This window comes from Chelonoidis abingdonii, chromosome 1 (genome assembly GCF_003597395.2).
Source record: "Chelonoidis abingdonii isolate Lonesome George chromosome 1, CheloAbing_2.0, whole genome shotgun sequence".
Classification (NCBI taxonomy): Eukaryota; Metazoa; Chordata; order Testudines; family Testudinidae; genus Chelonoidis; species Chelonoidis abingdonii.
Genome location: NC_133769.1, coordinates 315299417 through 315317136, shown reverse-complemented (window position 1 = coordinate 315317136; position 17720 = coordinate 315299417). Strand labels below are relative to the sequence as shown.

At 40.7% G+C, this 17720-nt stretch overlaps 1 protein-coding gene across 1 annotated transcript in view; it reads left to right on the top strand.

Moving 5' to 3' along the window:
* KPNA3 (karyopherin subunit alpha 3) overlaps nt 1–13504 on the top strand; it is a 100595-nt gene extending 87091 nt beyond the window's left edge. The window contains exons 13-17 of the mRNA XM_032774087.2: nt 3694–3798; nt 3930–4001; nt 4094–4256; nt 5833–5927; nt 10941–13504. Coding sequence (XP_032629978.1) covers nt 3694–3798; nt 3930–4001; nt 4094–4256; nt 5833–5927; nt 10941–11039 — 534 coding nt within the window. The 3' untranslated portion in view covers nt 11040–13504. The remainder of the gene's footprint in view (nt 1–3693; nt 3799–3929; nt 4002–4093; nt 4257–5832; nt 5928–10940) is intronic.
* The last annotated feature ends 4216 nt before the right edge of the window (nt 13505–17720 follow it).

The window sequence follows — 17720 nt, the reverse complement described above, 5'->3', positions numbered from 1 at the left end:
GGGGGGGGGCGCGGGGGGGGGGGGAGGTTAGGGCGGGGAGTCCCAGGAGGGGGCGGTCAGGGAATAAGGAGTGGGAGGGGGGAGGCTGGATGAGTTGAGGGTTTTGAGAGGGCAGTCAGGGGTTGGAAAGTGGGAGGGGGCGGGGGACAGGCTGTTTGGGCCGGCACAGCCTTCCCTACCCAGCCCTTCATACAGTTTGGGAACCCAATGTGGCCCTCCGGCCAAAAAGTTTGCCCACCCCTGTCCTAGCTCCTTGGGAGAGGCTGGGTCTCTTCTATTTGCTCTTCTGCTTAAGAGGCAGAAAACCGTATATCCAGTTATCTCTAGGGCACATGACTAGGAACAAGCATGTGACCTGAAACTACTGCTTCCAGGTGTAAGGGCCCAAGGGCTGTAACAGGCATACAGGGACACACATGTTGGCTCCAGTGCCCTATTGTACATCGTATCTGTTTCAAGGAGCTTATGATCGAAAGATACCTATCCTAAGTGTAATCTGAGCATTGAAATACAGTACTTTGTATCACTTTATGAGAATTATGAGTCCATCTGCATTGTAGTTAATATTCATAAATAAGTATTATCACTTTCAGTTGAGCCCACAGGAAAAGCAAATGTGCTCTTCAAAATATTATAATTACTAGCGTATCACTCATCCAGCACTATAATATTTGCTCTGCCACCTTCCCAGTTTTTGGCCCTCTGGAAAGTATTTACCTATGCTTGATGATTTAAAGACAGCTACTGTTTATGAGTAGCATCTCTGTTAGTTCTGCTAAGATGGTTTTCTGAGCCTCACTTGAAGAAAGGGAAGGCCATTGTTAGTAATTGCCCAAAATAAGTGTCATTTTAAAGGGAAGATGGGGTTTTCCTTTTTTGTGGGGAAGGAGACTGAGGTAGAGCGATTTTTTTAAAAGGGAGAAGAGAGCTAAATGCCTTCTACAAGCCCCATTTTTATACCAGGAATAAATCATACCCTCTGCTGCGGCATCTGCGGAGCATCCTGAGACTTCTGACAGCAACTGACATCCTATCAGCTTCCTTTGCGGGATGTGTAGAGCAGAGGGAACCTTAAATGTTGACCACTAATGCCTATCAACCCATTAAAATGTCTCAATATTGCTTAAATAGTCATCATGGAGAATGGAGAAAGTGCCTCTGCTAGGATGGGAACAGTTAGTTTCCTACCAATCAAACATCCTGTCTGATGTTACTCAGTATGCAAATTATCTTCTTCATGGGAATGGTCACTCGGGCTCTGAAATCCTATTTCCTCCCACTGAGACAGGCAAGGTCACTCCAGCTTCTTCACTCCATAAAGCAGAGCACTCTTGCGAAGCAGACATATGGCCGCCTGCCCGGCTTCCCTTTTCCTGTCACCGCCTTTGGTGCCTTCAGGCAGATTTGGATTCCTCTGCTTTGAAAAGAAGGGGAAAGACAGCCTGTGCTTTCTTTCCTCTCTCCTTCCAGCTTTATATCAGTCAGCTTCCCTGTTGTGTGTGCAGGAAGTGGAGAAGTTTGGGAGTTAATGAGAGGAAGTACTCAAGAGCCTTTCCTCTGCTATGGTTACTTGTGTTTGTTTAGGTGTGGGTGGGGCAGTTGGTGCTCAGTAAACCCTGCCTCACCTCTCTCTGATTCCCCCTCCACCAAAAAGACAGGTGAATGGAGAAAAAGCTTCCTATCTTTCAGGATACATACACTTACTCCCTCCCCTGTGTTATCTGCAGAGGAGGTCCCCTGGTGACTGCCCTCTGCTCCCCCTAGCCCCTGCCAGTTGCTAGGAGCCCTGAAGGAGTTTTCTCTGACATATAGCTGCAGTTGCTGGTCTGTATCCTACCTACTTCTTGCTGCTCCCAGGAAGGGACTCTGGGAGCTGCTGCTTAGATATCATGACAAGGAGTGGGGCTTATTTCTGGCTTTATTTACAGGGGCCATAACCTCCTGCTTGAAAAATGAACAGCCTACATTTGGAAGCTAGTAGCCCTGAAGAGAGTGAGGCTCAGGATACAGCTGCTCCCAGGAAGGAACCATATGAGCTCGTTATTTTGAGCTTTGAATTATTTTTCCTTTTACAAAAGGACCATCTGGTAGTATTCTCTGAATCTGCTATGAGAGTTCTTGGTAACTCTTCCCATATAGCCCTTTTCTTTTAACAAAGAACTGCGTGATTTCATTGAGACTTGGTTCTGCTGCTGAATCACCTGGAAAAGATAACTGAGCAACATGAGGATTACTTGTCTGCCCAGTGGTGGGGCCTTGAATGAATTGCAACACCACTCCCTGGTCCAAGAAGACAATGGAAATAGGAACTGAACCCAGGTCTTTTTTGTGCCAGTATAGGAAACCACCACTGACTATTGGTTATTTCATTTTCTTAGGATGAGGGTCTTCTGTTCATTTCTAGTTTTATATGCAAAAGTCAGAGATTAAAACTTCTCACATCTGAATTTCAATAAACAGTATAAGCAAACCCTCTCCTTCCTCCCTCCCCCCCCATCCCCTAAGTAATTGAAAGCATATTTAAGCTAAAATCTGCAGTCAGGCCTCTGGATTCCCTGACTCAGTAACAGTTTTATTTAACTAAATATGACAATAAATACAGAAGGTCAGATCCTTAATTATACTAACTCTAGCAGTGCAAAGATGACAGAAAGTGGGTTCAAATATAACTGAAATGTACTGGGGGGCCTTAGTGTAAATGAGACTGGTCCAGTGGATAATGTACTAATTGTATATTGAAAGTCCTATTAAACTTTATTTTCTATTGACCCCTTTGTCTTTAGCTTTCACTGTGTTGCAGAATTTTGTATTGGAAACACGATTGCATTAGAGAAGCTGTCTGGGGGCGAGGTGGGGAGAGCTGGATGTTCTAGCACATGGGATAAGACAGACAGAGGGCCATGGGTGTAAGTCTGGCTTTTTGGTACCTAAGTGTATCATTTGAAGGCCTGTATCAGTGATTCTCAAACTTTTGTACTGGTGACCCCTTTCACATAGCAAGACTCTGAGTGCGACCCCCCCCCCCCCAAGTTAAAAATGCATTTTTATATATTTAAGACCATTATAAATCCTGGAGGCAAAGCAGGGTTTGGGGTGGAGGCTGACAGCTCCTGTCCCACCACATAGTAACCTCGTGACCCCCTGAGGGGTCCCGACCCCCAGTTTGAGAATCCCTGGCCTATATAGTTTGCCAGATTGAAACTGCAGTCACAGAAGCCAGATTTACTCTAAAGCTCACTGAATGCCTCTGAGGGCTTGTCATCACTACTGGGACCTAAGTCATAATATAGCTTAGGTCAATTTACCTGGTGTCTTCACTGTGCTGCGTTGATGGGAGGTGCTCTTCAGTCGACTTCCCTTATTTTTCTCGGAGAGGTGGAGTACCAGGTTCGTCCGAAGATGGCTCTGACGTCCATTTAGCTGGTCTTCACTAGACCTGCTAAATCTACCCCATCTGCATCGATTGCAGCAGCATCGATCTCCCTGTAGTGAAGACCATCCCTAATTTTTTTTCAGGGAATAAGTGTTTCTAGGACAAGGAACACATGGTGGAACAGATTGATGAAGAATTGCTGGACTTATTTCATGCTTTATTTTTGTGTCATTGCAATTCATATGTAATGCTTTTTAGCCATGTATAAAGACTTAAATTATTTCTAAAGAAAGGTGGTTTCTCATTTTGTCTGTTTGTAGGAAGCAGTTTGGTTCCTTTCCAATATCACAGCAGGAAACCAGCAACAAGTTCAAGCTGTAATAGATGCTGGACTAATCCCTATGATCATACACCAGCTGGCTAAGGTCAGTCAAGCTGTCAGTTGCGCAAGTTTGTCATCATCTTTTTATAAGTCTGACACAGGGAATATCTGAGTTAATAAGCTTTACAGATGTATGCTTGCTAATTTTAATGAACTATCAATTTTACCCTTCAGGGGGACTTTGGAACACAAAAGGAAGCTGCATGGGCAATTAGCAACTTGACAATAAGTGGAAGAAAAGATCAGGTGTGTGTGGCTAACTTGCAAGTTGTTGTTAAAATGTAGTGTATTGTAAGATTAATCGTATATAATTCTGAAGGCATTTTCCCTATATTTAGGTTGAATATCTTGTGCAACAGAACGTAATACCGCCATTCTGTAATTTACTGTCAGTAAAAGACTCTCAGGTGGTCCAGGTGGTCCTGGATGGGCTGAAAAACATTCTGATAATGGCTGGTGATGAGGCTAGCACAATAGCTGAAATTATAGAAGAATGTGGAGGTAAGATTTTATTTGTTAGGCTTTTTTAAACTTTTATTTGCTATGTATCACTTTATCTTCCTTCTTCAGAACCAGTGCAGTACTTACGGCAGTGTTTCTAAACTGTGGCCACTGTGACCATATGTGGCCCCCACCGGAATGTTTTGCTGCCACGACAACCTCCTAGACAGTGATTTGGGGGGGGGGGGGCACGGAATGCAAAGCAGCGGCCCCTCCCTGCTGTGCCCAGTTGTTGCTCCTGGATGTGTTGCCTTGGTGTTTGCTGGCACTGCCAACAGGATCAGCATACTGCACCGCAGTCTCCTAAGGGGATCTGGGCAGCGCCTCTGGAGACACATGGAGTGGTATGCATGGCACCAGGGAAACCTGGGACTTTGCAGACAACCACTGAATTCCTGACCCACTTTTCCGGGGGCGGCAGGGCTCAGGCCTTAGCCCAAGGGCAGTGGCAAGAGGTGGTGGCTGAACTGAGGCCACCAACAAATTTGTTGTAAGAACCCCTGACTTACAGCCATTGACACATACTACATAACACCAGCAATTGGTCCTTATGTGGTATTTGAATAAATGAATGAAACTGTGAGAAAGGGAAAAAATACGTTACCTTGTAGTTATTGTGGCTTTTTTCTATTTAGTGAAACTTATTTAGAGGGATTTTCACATTGGAAGACACTTGGTGGGAGAGTGAGTGAGGACATATTTCCACAGACCAGTGTATTTCAGTAGTAGCTTTCTGTATCTTTTTCAGATTTGTTTTAAAGAGAGCGTTATTTCCATCCAACTTCTCCCTGTGCTTGATCCTGCAATAAAACTCATGGTTTTGCATCACTCCATTGCAGTGGGAATGAATGTCAGTATTTTGACTTCCCCTGCAGAATAAAATAGGAAGAGAAGTTGGGCTTGAGGTAGCAAGTCCTCATTAAATCACACACCAGCAATTTAGATACGATGGCAAGTTAATTTTTCAAAAGCAAGTTAGAGATAAATGAATATCTTAAAAAAAGTTTTTCCCAGCTACATAAATTTCTTGCTTGAAACGGAAGTTACGATTTTAAACTACTGTAGCTATGTTCTTTTGTCACCTTGTTTGCATTTCACTCTTGGTATGCTACTCTAATGTGAAACCACTTTTAGCCTGCCAAGATGTAGAGTGTCTGTATGGGACAAAGCGTACATGCTATACAGCAGAAATGCACAAACTTTTGCTTACCTGAGTGCTTCACCTAACTTACATAAAAGGGAATGGATTGCAGCAGCCCTGGAGGCTTTTAAGAACAGGTTTGTGTCGTGTCATCATTAAGGTGGGTGACCCATGGAAACAGGCTGTGCTGAAACCTGTAGATTCCACAAGCCACACCTCTGTCTTAAAGATGAAGATGGCAACTTTGAAAGAACATTCTGAGTCATGTTTGGAAACTAGGTCCATTGTGACCATCCTTGTTCTCCAGTATGTCTTGAGGTACTAATGTAGCTAAAGGCAGTATTTTGTTATGTCTAAAATGCTAACCTAAAGTAGCTACTAACAAACTTCATTTTAACCTGTTGAACGCTTTTATTCCTGCTGTCATTTGGCCAGGTTTAGAGAAAATTGAAGCCTTGCAACAGCACGAGAATGAGGACATCTATAAACTAGCATTTGAAATCATAGATCAGTATTTCTCTGGTGATGATGTAAGTACATTAAAGACTGCTCTGTGTGTGGTTATGGATGTATGAAATGTTTGATGTGAATGCTTTTGTACTCCATATTTTAATTTAGTAACTACATTGCCAGCTTTACTTCAGTCATCCCCCTTTACGGACATGGGCTGTTCAGAGGATATTTTCCTATCTTTTTCTGTACAGCTTGTCCTAATTAAAAGTTTTTAAGATACTTTCTCAATCTTCCATTCTCCCTCTGTGGTTTCCTTCCCTTCTGTGACCTGTCCCTGCTCCTACTCCATCTTTTTCATTCCTTTCATGCACCAAGAAACTGCCTCAAACAGACATTGACTAAGACAGGCAATTTGTTTTTTGCCTAATAAACTGGTAAAATCTAGTCCACACTCTAAAGTTGAAAAGTTTATCATTAGAAGAAAATATGCTTGCAAATCAAGTTTTATATACTTTATAGAAAAATAGATTTATATCAGATATTATAATTAACCCTGCACTATCCTTAAAAATTGTTAGATGCCAGCAGTTCTCCTTCAGATTACCACTCCAGACCTCACATGTCCTGTGTAGAAGCCATGGGACCATTCAGAATAGTAAAACTGTTAAGGGGTGCATGTATAATCCTAGAATTCAGTGCCAAGGAAAAGAGGTCCCTTCCCCATTACTCCCTCAGTTCCACTCTTCCTATTGGGTTTGGTTCTGTGACCACAAATCTGTTTTCACTCTGCAGGACTAGTTGGCACAAATTGAATCAAGTTTTTACAGTGATTAACATTTTCTTGGACATTTTTGTCCTGAGTGGTATTTTGGTATAATTGCAGGTATAGCAACAATTGACTGCTTAGTGATCTTGTTCCTCCAAAATATTAGTTTCCAACAATCCGATCACCGTGAAATGTTAGCTCAGGATAGGTTTACTCAAATGACTTTCTTTAGAAGGTCCACTGTGGGATGAAGTCCATCCTGTTGGAGTGAGGAGCTTTCTTCTGGAGGTTTGAGTGGATTGTTTCTACAGTCTAAAGCATCTGAGTTGGAGGCCCTAGGACCAGACAAAGGATCCAAGACTTTTGGGTCCGTCCTCTGGATGTAAAGCAGCTGAACTGTTACAAGGAGGCGGATGAAAATTTTTTCTCAGTCTCTGAGGATAGGACAAGAAGCAAAGGTCTTAAATTGAAGCAAGGGAGGTTTAGGCTGAACACTAGGAAGAACTTCTTATCTGTCGTGGTAGTTAAACACCAGAACAAACTGCCTATGGAGGTCATAGAATCTCCATCATTGGAAATTTTTAAGAGCAGGTTAGACAAATACCTGTCAGGAATGGTCTATTAGTTACGACTTAGTCCTGCCTTGAGTGCAGGGGACTGGACTAGATGACCTCTTAAGGTCCCTTCCAGTCCTACACTTCTGATTCTGTGATTTTATGCACCTCAGATTATAGGGAATCCTGAGTCACTGTCCAGAGTTTCTAAAAAGTGTGTAAAAGTTCAAGGGATTTGCATGAGAAAAAGCACCAGGATCTAAGTCAGTCATATCCAAGGGTTGGTTCTGGTCCAGCCCTGCCTAGTTGCACGCATTTCTTCAAATCCTGGGATGTCAAAAGCAGTCAGGACTTCCTCAGATGCTGGGTGTCTGGATCTTGCACTCCTTGGGCTTTGCAATGGAATTTATTAGTCAGATTGGATCTGTCTTCTAACTTATCCTCTTTATTTTCTCATAAGATCAGTCTTTCCTATGTTGGCATCCTTTCTTACTGAGAAATCACCATCTCAGAGAGGTCTAATCAGTCATGGTCTTGTTTCTGTGCGGAGAAGGAGCAGCCACTAAAGAACAGAGCTGAAGGCTCTGAAGCTGTATTTCTGGCAGTGTTATTCCTGCATCTAGATACCTTTTTATCACTCTGGCCATCTGCTGTTGCCGGAGGGAGTCAGTTGTTTCAGAATAAAATGTATATCCACCTTCTTGTCTTTTGTCCTCCTTAGGAGTTATGACCCTCGTGGGCTCCAGCTCTTCCTGATTCAAGGTCTTTTGGAGAGTTGGTTCCAGCAAAAAGGATGAAGGAAAACTGATATCTAGGTTGCCTCCCCCAGAGTATTTTAGACCTTTAGCAGAGTGCTGTCCTGAAGGATTTGATATCAGAGTAACAGGCTGGGTTTCATTCATCAGAAGTATTCCTCCCCCCATCTTTGTCACCGGATCCTTCTGTCCTTTCCTCAGAGGGACCAGAAGGCATTTAGGATCTAGTAGAAAGGATGGCAGTGTCTGACATTCCTCTTATTTCAGTCCATAGTAAATCATGTGATCTTTGACCTTGTGGTGTTTGAAGGAGCCAGGTAGTTGTTCCCACAAAAAAGGGCTTCTAGATGCTGTAGAGGATTTGTTTTAGAATCACTTAGCCATGGTGCAGTCTGTTTCAAGGAAAATTGACTCTTTGTGCCAAGTAATTAGGGGTTTAAACTACGGCTGTCGATTAATCGCAGTTTACTCAGGTGATTAACTCAAAAAAATTAATCATGATTTCAAAAATTAATTGCAATTAATCACACTGTTAAACAATGGAATACCAATGGAATGGATGCAGGGGATAAGGCTTGGCAGGGTGAGGATTCTGCATTGCTCAAAATGACGCACCTGCACTTCTGGGGAGGGGCAAGTGATTGCTCTTGCAGCTTACCTTTGCTTCCCTGTAAGTCATTTTTCTGCAAGGAAGCGAAGAAATCTGTGGGGGACATGAATTCTGCAGAATTCCCCCAGGAGTAAATAGAACAGTGAGTCGGTGAATTTGTTGTTTTGTATTTTGGGCAGCTCTGTTATAACTTTACTGGATTTTCAGTGTCAGTATGTCTTAGGGTACTATATGGAGCCACAAAATAAAGCTAGACAGCACTCTTCGGGTGGTTATTTATAACAAGTAACTATCGAACTCAAAATAGTATTCTGTCCCTTTTAAGGACTAAGGCAAACAAACCAAGCCCTCTAACAGGATTACACAAGTGAGGGGAAAAGAACCTATACTTACCTCACCTGCCCGACAGCACTAGGACTCCCAGCCCAGAAGCATCTTTTTTTTTTTTCCCCCTTCTTTCCCCACCCCTATGGAGTGTCTTCTCCTCCCTTTTTGGAGGAGACTGGAGGCCACTGATTATCTCTGTGCCACTAACCCTACATTATTCCCTTGTAGTTCACAGCAATAGGGCATGCAGCTCTGGTCCTTTTCTTCAGAAACCAGGCTAACCCTCTCCTGGCTTCCTAAGGGATGATAGACCCATTGTACTAAAGAAGTATCAACCTTCGTGTGCTGCTTTGTAATGTCTTTGTAGAAGACAAAGTAGTTCAGTCACACTTAACAAAGCATTGTATTAACTCTGAATCCAGATTGGAGCCTCAGTTTGGGAAAGTGCTCCTGTTCTTCATAATTAGCACTCAGCTTTTCTGCTGAGGATTGTCGCTGCCTCTGCAGAGCTTCACTGGGACCCATTAAGAGTAATAAGAATTGTCATGAAGGAGAAAAGTTATTTGCCAGTAACTTGTTCTCCAGATATATTGCTCTGCAGATCTACAGACTTTCCGTCTCCCCTCTCTTTAGGAGTTAATGAGTTTCCTGAAGTAGAGAGGGAGTGAAGGATTTTAGGGGTCAGCACTCCAAAATCCTAAAGCCTTGTCTGCGCTACACAGTTTTGTCAACAAAAGTCAAGCTTTTGTCAATAAAAGAGTGGAGGTATACGTGCTGAAATGCTTCTCCCACCAGTGTAACTCCCTTGCTATGCCGACATAATAAAACCAGAGCTGTTGGGCTTATGTCGGTGTTGTTAGGGCGACGCAGTGTCTGTGTAGATGCTGTGAGCTGGGGCAAGAATGGACGCCGTTCCCGGCTGGGAGCCCCAGGTGGCTCCCCCCCACTCCCAGCAGGGCAGCCGGGTTCCCAGCAGGGAGCTGCCAACAGAGCTGAGAGACCAGGCTCTCAGCTCCCCACACTCCCCACACTTCGGTTGGTGGAAGTGCTCATGGTGACGACGCACACCACTGACCGAAGGAGGGTAGTGTGGACATCAGTCACCACAGTAATTAATCCAGTGGCTTTAAGTCGACCTAATATAGGTCGACTTATCTTTGTAGTGTGGACATATGCCAAGTTTCAGAATACTAGATCTCAGTGTGTAAACAATATATGCACCCTCAGATGGTCTTATTGTTTTGAATGGTTCAGAAGCTCATGAGACGTGGCGTGTGGCTCCTGAAGTCTGATTTTCAGAGCCAATACATTCAGAACAAATATCAGCAAGTAACCTTTTCCTAGCATGCTCACTGCTGCTGCCAGTGGACTGGTTGCTAGAAATCAGATGTACATATTGTAATGCTATTGACAGTTTTAGCCTTCACTAGAAACAAAATATTACCTGTGTGCCTAACTTCTAAAACTCTGAGAGAGGAAATTGAATCATGGTTCTTCTATATTGATGGCTTGTATGCTACACCAGTAAGACGGGTTAATTTGTTTCTTTTGTAAAATAATGTAGTGTATTCAACTGGGAATTTGAGAAGTTTAAAAAATAAATCACTCTGAAATAATTTAACTTAGAATCTTCAGCATCCAAGAGGAAATACTGATTACTAAAAAAAAAAAAAAAAAGACAAGAATTCCTATCAGCTGTAGATAAAAATCAGTTTAATACAATAGGTAATCCTGAGAAAAGCACAAAACTAGTTTTTAGATTTCACTAGTAGTGATTAGCTAGAAAGCTAAAATTTCAATGTTAATTTTGTAGTTAAGAGTCTTTGCTGTAATTAAGTGGTAACACATTCAATAGGGATATGATGCATCTATTTCCTTAATGGCATTAGAACAAAGCATGATTTTTCTTTTTAAAAAAAAGTTATATTGAATTGGCTAAAATTATTAGCATTTCACTTTTTAGTAACAAAATATTTCAGTTGGCCAGTATTTATGAAATATTTATACATCCCTGTATGTGAAATGACTTGTATAAGGTGTTGGGTTTGTATGGATTACTTTTTATTATATCTTTATAGATTGATGAAGATCCCAGCCTCATTCCTGAAGCCACTCAAGGAGGTACTTACAACTTTGACCCAACAGCCAATCTTCAAACAAAAGAATTTAATTTTTAAATTCAATACAGTGCAGCTTCTCTGTCCCACACCAATACGAAGCACCACCAAATGGCTACCAAGTGAAAAAAAAAAAAGGCTCCAAGACACACATGCCTCCTCGTTTTGATGCTTCTAAAGCAAGCCATGTATCGGTCACTTTGCAGTTGCCAAAAGTCACTATCACGTGGACTGTAAATGCATATGCATGATCTCTTAAACTGTTTTACAATTCTTTTTAACAGTCCCAATTACCTTCTTTTTTTGCCTTTTTCCCTGGTGCCACATGCTGACAACCGCAACCTGCAGTTTTGTTAAGAAAATTTCATAGTGGTGGCACATCTGCTTTCCACAGAAAAGTAACTTCTTTGGAAAATGATGCGCTGTGGATCAAGACACTTTGGTATGATGCATACATTTTGGAAGACTTTACAGGGGCACAGTTTGGTCTGAGCCTCCATCGTCCTCCACAAACATATTTTCATATACTTTATGTGGAAGAATAGATTCAAAAATGCAAGCCAAATGAATTTCATTGGTGAAACTGAAATAAAAGTAACTTACACTTGGCAATTGATTAAACAGTTAAGTTTAAAAAACAAACTACTTCATCTATCAATAATTGATGTGTGTTCATTAACTGCCTCAGAAACCAGGGTTGAAGAATGAGCTGTAGTTTTGGACTGGTAAAGCTTTTGCCGTTGTACCTAATTTTTGAGAACAGCAAGCCCTATTTGACCACTCACTTCAGCCTGTGTGTTCCTGCTGTTTTGAAGTAATCAGATGCTGTGCATGGTATTTTACCTGAGCTACAACCTGTTATGGACTTGAACTTCTGTTTAAGCTGAAAGCAAGAGTCCTTGACTAGAAAAAAAAATCTGTCCAAAACTAGGCATTGGTTAAAAAGAATCTTGCTTTCAACTTCCAGTAGTCAGTATATTTCATTTTAAATTGATAATTGGATAAGGTTGATTTATATTGGGTTTAAACTGTGGAGCTTTCATGTTTACTGTAATTTAGTCTTAAACTATTTTTTACTTAGTAACCAGTGCTTATGATGATGTGGTTGGCAACAAACCAGCAGCTGTTTAGAAGCATCATAAAAGCTTCATTCTTGGAGTATTGGAAGAGAAATTCAGAAATGAGTCTAAAACTGTAATCACATGATTTAAAAAAAATTACAAGCTAGTTGATGTGTGAGGCTGTTTAGAAGCTGCAGTGTTTCAGCATAAGCCTGATGTGCAGCACACATTAAATAACTTTATATAAGCTGGTAATATGAGAGGTCATTGCTTTTGGAAAGTCATCTGGCCCAGTTCTTTTCAAAGGGATTTGCTTTTGGTGGGGTGAAGAAGAATAATTTGAAACTCTGTAAGCTATCACACAAGCTGGTTTTGTTGCCGTTGTTTACTGGGTGTAATTTCCCAATGCATTGATGTGAAGGGATAGAAAAATCTAAACTAATTTAGTTATTGGATGTGGGTTGTATTTACTGTGATGAAGATAAGGACAGATGCCATCAGAGCTTTGTGGATCAGCTGTTTTTTTTCCACGAATGAACAACACGTAGCAGATGTGCATTCATTAAATATATATCTGCCAAGGTGGAGCCACTTTAAAGAGCGAGTTGTCTTGTATCTTAAATAGATACAAGCGTATGTTTAAAATGCAAGATTTTTACTTGCTAGATAATCCATTTTAATATAGTGGTTTGGCCTCTGATTATTTATAGGTTTTATAAATTTTAGAATCAATTTCTCTTTAAGGTGGCTCAGATTTTTCAACTCTTGTGCACATAAAATTGAGTTGAAGTTCATTGTGCCTTTTTTCTTTTCCCAAAAGTTGAGTTGAAGCTTCATATGGTAACTGCATCCTAGTCCCATTCTATAGTCTAAAATCTTTAAACTGTGTGGTGTTTGCTAAAACTAAACAATATAAAGTCAAAGTTAGTAAGGTCACAAAGTTTTGTGAAATTAGAGTTCCAGCTGATAATGATGTGAACAAATCTTCGCCCTCTTAATTCTCAATTTAGTTCTTTATATGCCATATAGACTGACAGTTACCCTTTTCAGCCTGCACTCGCTATTTTCCTAGAGATTACATAAAAATTGAGATTACATTCATGATTTTCCACAACTGTGAAGATCTAATTTTTTTTCTTGCACTCAGTGCATCACATTAAAAGTGAACATCGGAGAACTGAGTAAAGCACTACAAAGCATTTGCTCATTTCTTTCTGTTGTGACCTTATCAGCTTTTGATTGGGATTGCACCATTTCATAGTTAATAAAGGAAACCAAGTATATTGCTGCACTTTTAAGTTTTCAGAAGTGTTTAAAAATTGCGTTGTTTTTATTATTTTTTTAAACTATCAGTTAAAATAGACTAAAACGTTCTTTCAAAAGAGGCATCTAAATGTGTTCCTAATTTTGTATATGGGCTTAGGTTTTGTAACCAATAAAAAGCTGCTATCAAATACTATAAAACATGCAAAAACTTATTTTGAAAACTATCAGACTGTCTTTTCAAATTGATGTAAGGTTTTTTCTGTCTTTGACCAAATTTTAGCTAGTAGAACTCCACATCAAAGTTTGAAGTATGTTACTTAAACAAAATAAGCTAATGCAGTGATCTTTGAAACTTTGAATACTGTTCTAGTGTGGAGTTTTATATTTGCTATAGAGTTGACCATCCAGTGGAGGAAGGTTGCGTTACACTCATAGTAAGTGGTGTGAAGGCAAAAGTGGTGCTTTTCAGATTGCCAATTTCTAGCAGTTTTGTAGTTACAGAGGAAAAAAATTGCAGTAAAGCTAAAGGCCAATTAATTCTTGTCAGTTGTCTGAGTCAAATGGCATGTGTACATGATATACATATGTGCTAAATTAGGGAATAAATTACAAGTAATTCAAATTGGGAAGCAAGCAGACTTTTTTGTAACACTTTTTTTTAAAACACTGTAGCCTGCTAGAACTTCCGGAAGACTTTCTTTCCAGGTTGCAGGTATTTATGTTCTACCTGCTTATTCATCATTGTCTTTTAAAGATTTAATAGCACAAAATTTATAGGCACTGTCTTATCTTATTCTTTGCATGTTAGGCTCTTCTGTAAATTTCTCCCTTTGGCTTACTTGCTTAGTTCAGACAAAAGCTAAGTCCCATTTTCAAAAGTGATTTAGGTACTGGGGACCCTCCTATTCACTTTGATTTTTGACAAGGCTATTAAATCATTTAGGTGCTTTTGAAAATTTTACTCTATAAACTGTTAACCATACAGCTAGTCCTACTTATGAAAATTTTCAGAGCTACTAGGTTAGGATTTGTTGTGCAATTTTTTTTTAAAGAAAATATCTTGTATCTTTTACAAAGCATCTTACAAGAATGTCTTCCTTATCTTTTTCAAGGTGACATAGCTCTTCGGTTTTGCTTTATGGATCTGTTAAGCAATGGATATGTGAGGAGATGCATTGACAGACATGTTTTTTTCTAAATCTCAAAGGAGTTTGTCAAGTGGTTCAGGTCCCAGATTTGGCCTACTTATTCTAATCTGATGCAGAATATTTAAAATAGATATTAATTCCATTTAAAAGCTTTCTACCTAAATAGCCTAGTTCAGTTGAATCCTCTGTTAGTTTTGCAGTAGAAGTGAACCTTTTTCTGAGATACTGATTGTATTTATGCTCACAAACATCAATAGGAAAAAAATGATGTATTCAACTGGAAATGGAAATATTTGCAAGATGAAAGTGTAAAATTATTAGGATGGGAGTATATTATCCAAGTTTCTAAAACAGTATGAAATCACTAGAGGTTGTATTTTAACATTCTTTGCTTTTGAAAGGCAGTTGGCAAATAGAGATCATCAGATATACAAAATATTTTGGATTGTCTTGTCTTTGTAAAACTAGAACATTTATAGTTGCTTTGGTTTTGCTTTTTGATGAAGCTTTACCATAAACTGGTGATATACTTAAGTGAAGTAGTTAAAGTAAATTTATGCTACACTCCAGAAACGTTATTAGAAGAATTTTACGGTTGCAGTGTCAAATAATGAGAATTTAGGTTGGGTGTGCAAACTTTAATTCTTCTCCCTTGTCCATATGCATTAAGATACAGTCTTTAACTACATGGTCGCATACTGTATTTTTCCACAATGCCTCATTTAGTGAATTGCTAAACAATTCAGTGTTTCTCTTTATCCTCCACGTTCAATGTGTAGCCCCATGCTTTATTTATTGCGTGCCATACAAACCCTGCACTGATTACATTAATTTCTTTATGGATGTTTCCTTGATACTCTCAGCCATAGGATCTGCATGCTTCACAAACATTAACTTAATCTTCACAACACCCCAGTGAGATTAGGTGGTGGTGGTATTTCCATTTTACAGCGGGGGAACTAAAGCCATGGCTACACTGGCGCTTTACAGCGCTGCAAGTTTTGCACTCAGGGGTGTGAAAAAAACACCCCCCTGAGCGCTGCAAGCTACAGCGCTGTAAAGCGCCAGTGTAAACAGTGCCGCAGCACTGGGAACAGGGCTCCCAGCGCTGCAAGCTACACCCACAGAGGATGTGGAGTACGTGCAGTGCTGGGAGAGCTCTCTCCCAGTGCTGGCGCTGCGACCACACTTGCGTGGCAGCGCTTTGAAATTTCAAGTGTAGCCATACCCTAAGGCACAGAAAAAGGCTAAACTGCTTTAGCCTTTAGACTTCTTTCTAAATCACTAATTTTGGATGCCCAGCTTGAAACACTTAAGGCCTGATTTTTCAGAGTGCTTAGCATTTCTATTACACTTTATATATTCAAAGCATTGCTCCAGTCAACTTCGGTTGCAGGTGTGAGCATTCAGTACTTTAACAAATCTGACTCCAGGTTTGTCATGTTGAGCACCCAGAAAATGGGCAATAGACAATGACCACCTGTGAAAAGTGTAGTTTAAGTGATCTGACCAGCATCACAGAGAAACTCTGGCAAAGGCAGGGATAGAATGCAGTATCCAGGGCAACATTCAGTTGCCTTAACCATGAGACTATCCTTTCTCTTCCAGCAATCCTTTGCCTCATTAACTACACATCTGACTTCTGCACCAAATGAAGCAGGAGTCCTACTGACAACCACTTCTTACACCACCCTGATTTATTCCCAGAGAACCTCTGTTCCTACCCATCCCTGACTTCTGCAACTGTCTATTCTCAGTCTTTCCCTAATATATGTCATCCCTCTACATTCCAGTATAGCAACCTTCTCGCTGCCTTGATGTCAGCAAAAACAAAGCAAAGGAAAAAGTGTCTCCTGCTATTGGTTCCAGTACCATCATGTTTGCCGGGCCACTGTGAGAAGTAATTGCAGGGAAAGAAGTCCTGTTCAGTCTCTGCAGTCTTGGAATAGAGCATGCTCAATTGCTCTGTGGGAATGGCAGGTGTAAATCTAGCCTGGAGGAACTTTGGGGATGGAGCATGCTCAGTGTATCTGGAATCTTGGAGAAAGGCAAACAAATTTTTCACAGGCTTATAGCTTGATCAAATGTTGGCAGTTTTATATGGGCACAGAAAAAGGCACATCCCTGTCACCAGAGTCACCTCCTGCTAAACTTTGTGCTTTGGAACAGGGACTTGGAGCCCCGCTAGAGCTGCTGAATGTAATGGCTGTAAGAATTTGGTTTTATGTGAGCAAAACAATGTTTTGCCCCCATAACCATTTTTAGCCAAAACATTTTAATTTTTCCTACTGTCATATAAGAATCTCAGTTTTCATATTTTTAAAGTTTTTCGGTCCTTATAATTGCAGAGAGAAACTTGGAAACAGTAATCCTAAAAGCTCAAACTGCAAGACAGACAAATCCCCCAAACATATTATTTTTAAAATCTCATTACTTTTCATAAATCTCAGAGGGTGAAGGGGGAGGGTTGGGACCTGATTCATGATTTTTTTTTGGATTTGAGGTTGATGATATTGTTTAATCCTATCCAAGCCAAAAAAGTGATCTCTCCATTTCTGCAGTCTGATGCACTTTATCTGGAATTCTGGATCACTTGCTCATAGGTGAGTGGGAGGCAGTAAGCACTGAAGATTCTGGCACTAAGGATTCCTGGTATCTCCTGCTTTTCCTTGTTCTCATTCAGAGCTGGTCAAAAGAACAAGCTGCTGGATTGTGACTAAACAGTTTCAAAACTTGGTCTGAGCATAGAAACGAAGGTGGTGATGGAAGGGGCAAAAAATCTCAACATTTCTGACTGCTGCTAGTCTCTGTCCTGAGGGCTGGTCTACACATGTAGTTCCTGATAAAACTCCATGTGTGGACACTTACTATGGAATAAGTGTGTCCATACATGGAGTTAATCAAGAACAACTCCATGTGTAGACAAGCCCACAGCTGTCCCAGGGACTCTAACTGTTAAATGAGTAAGTCTGTTACATTTGTTAACAAAGGACTTTCAATGCCAACTAACACCGTGGACAAGCCAGTACAGTAACCTGCAAAGGATATAACTCTTCTATTTAATTTTTCAGCAGATGGGTAATTTCTGCTGGCCATCCAGTGGTCCTCCACTGTCAGGCCAAACCTGGTAAAGGCTTTTGAGATCAGAGGATAGGCTGGTGCCCTTAGCCAACCCACCTCCACCTAAGCAATGCTAATCGCAAACTACAATCACTGCTGCTCTGCCTCCCAAGTGTATTCCTTCTACATTTTACAGACTCATTTAA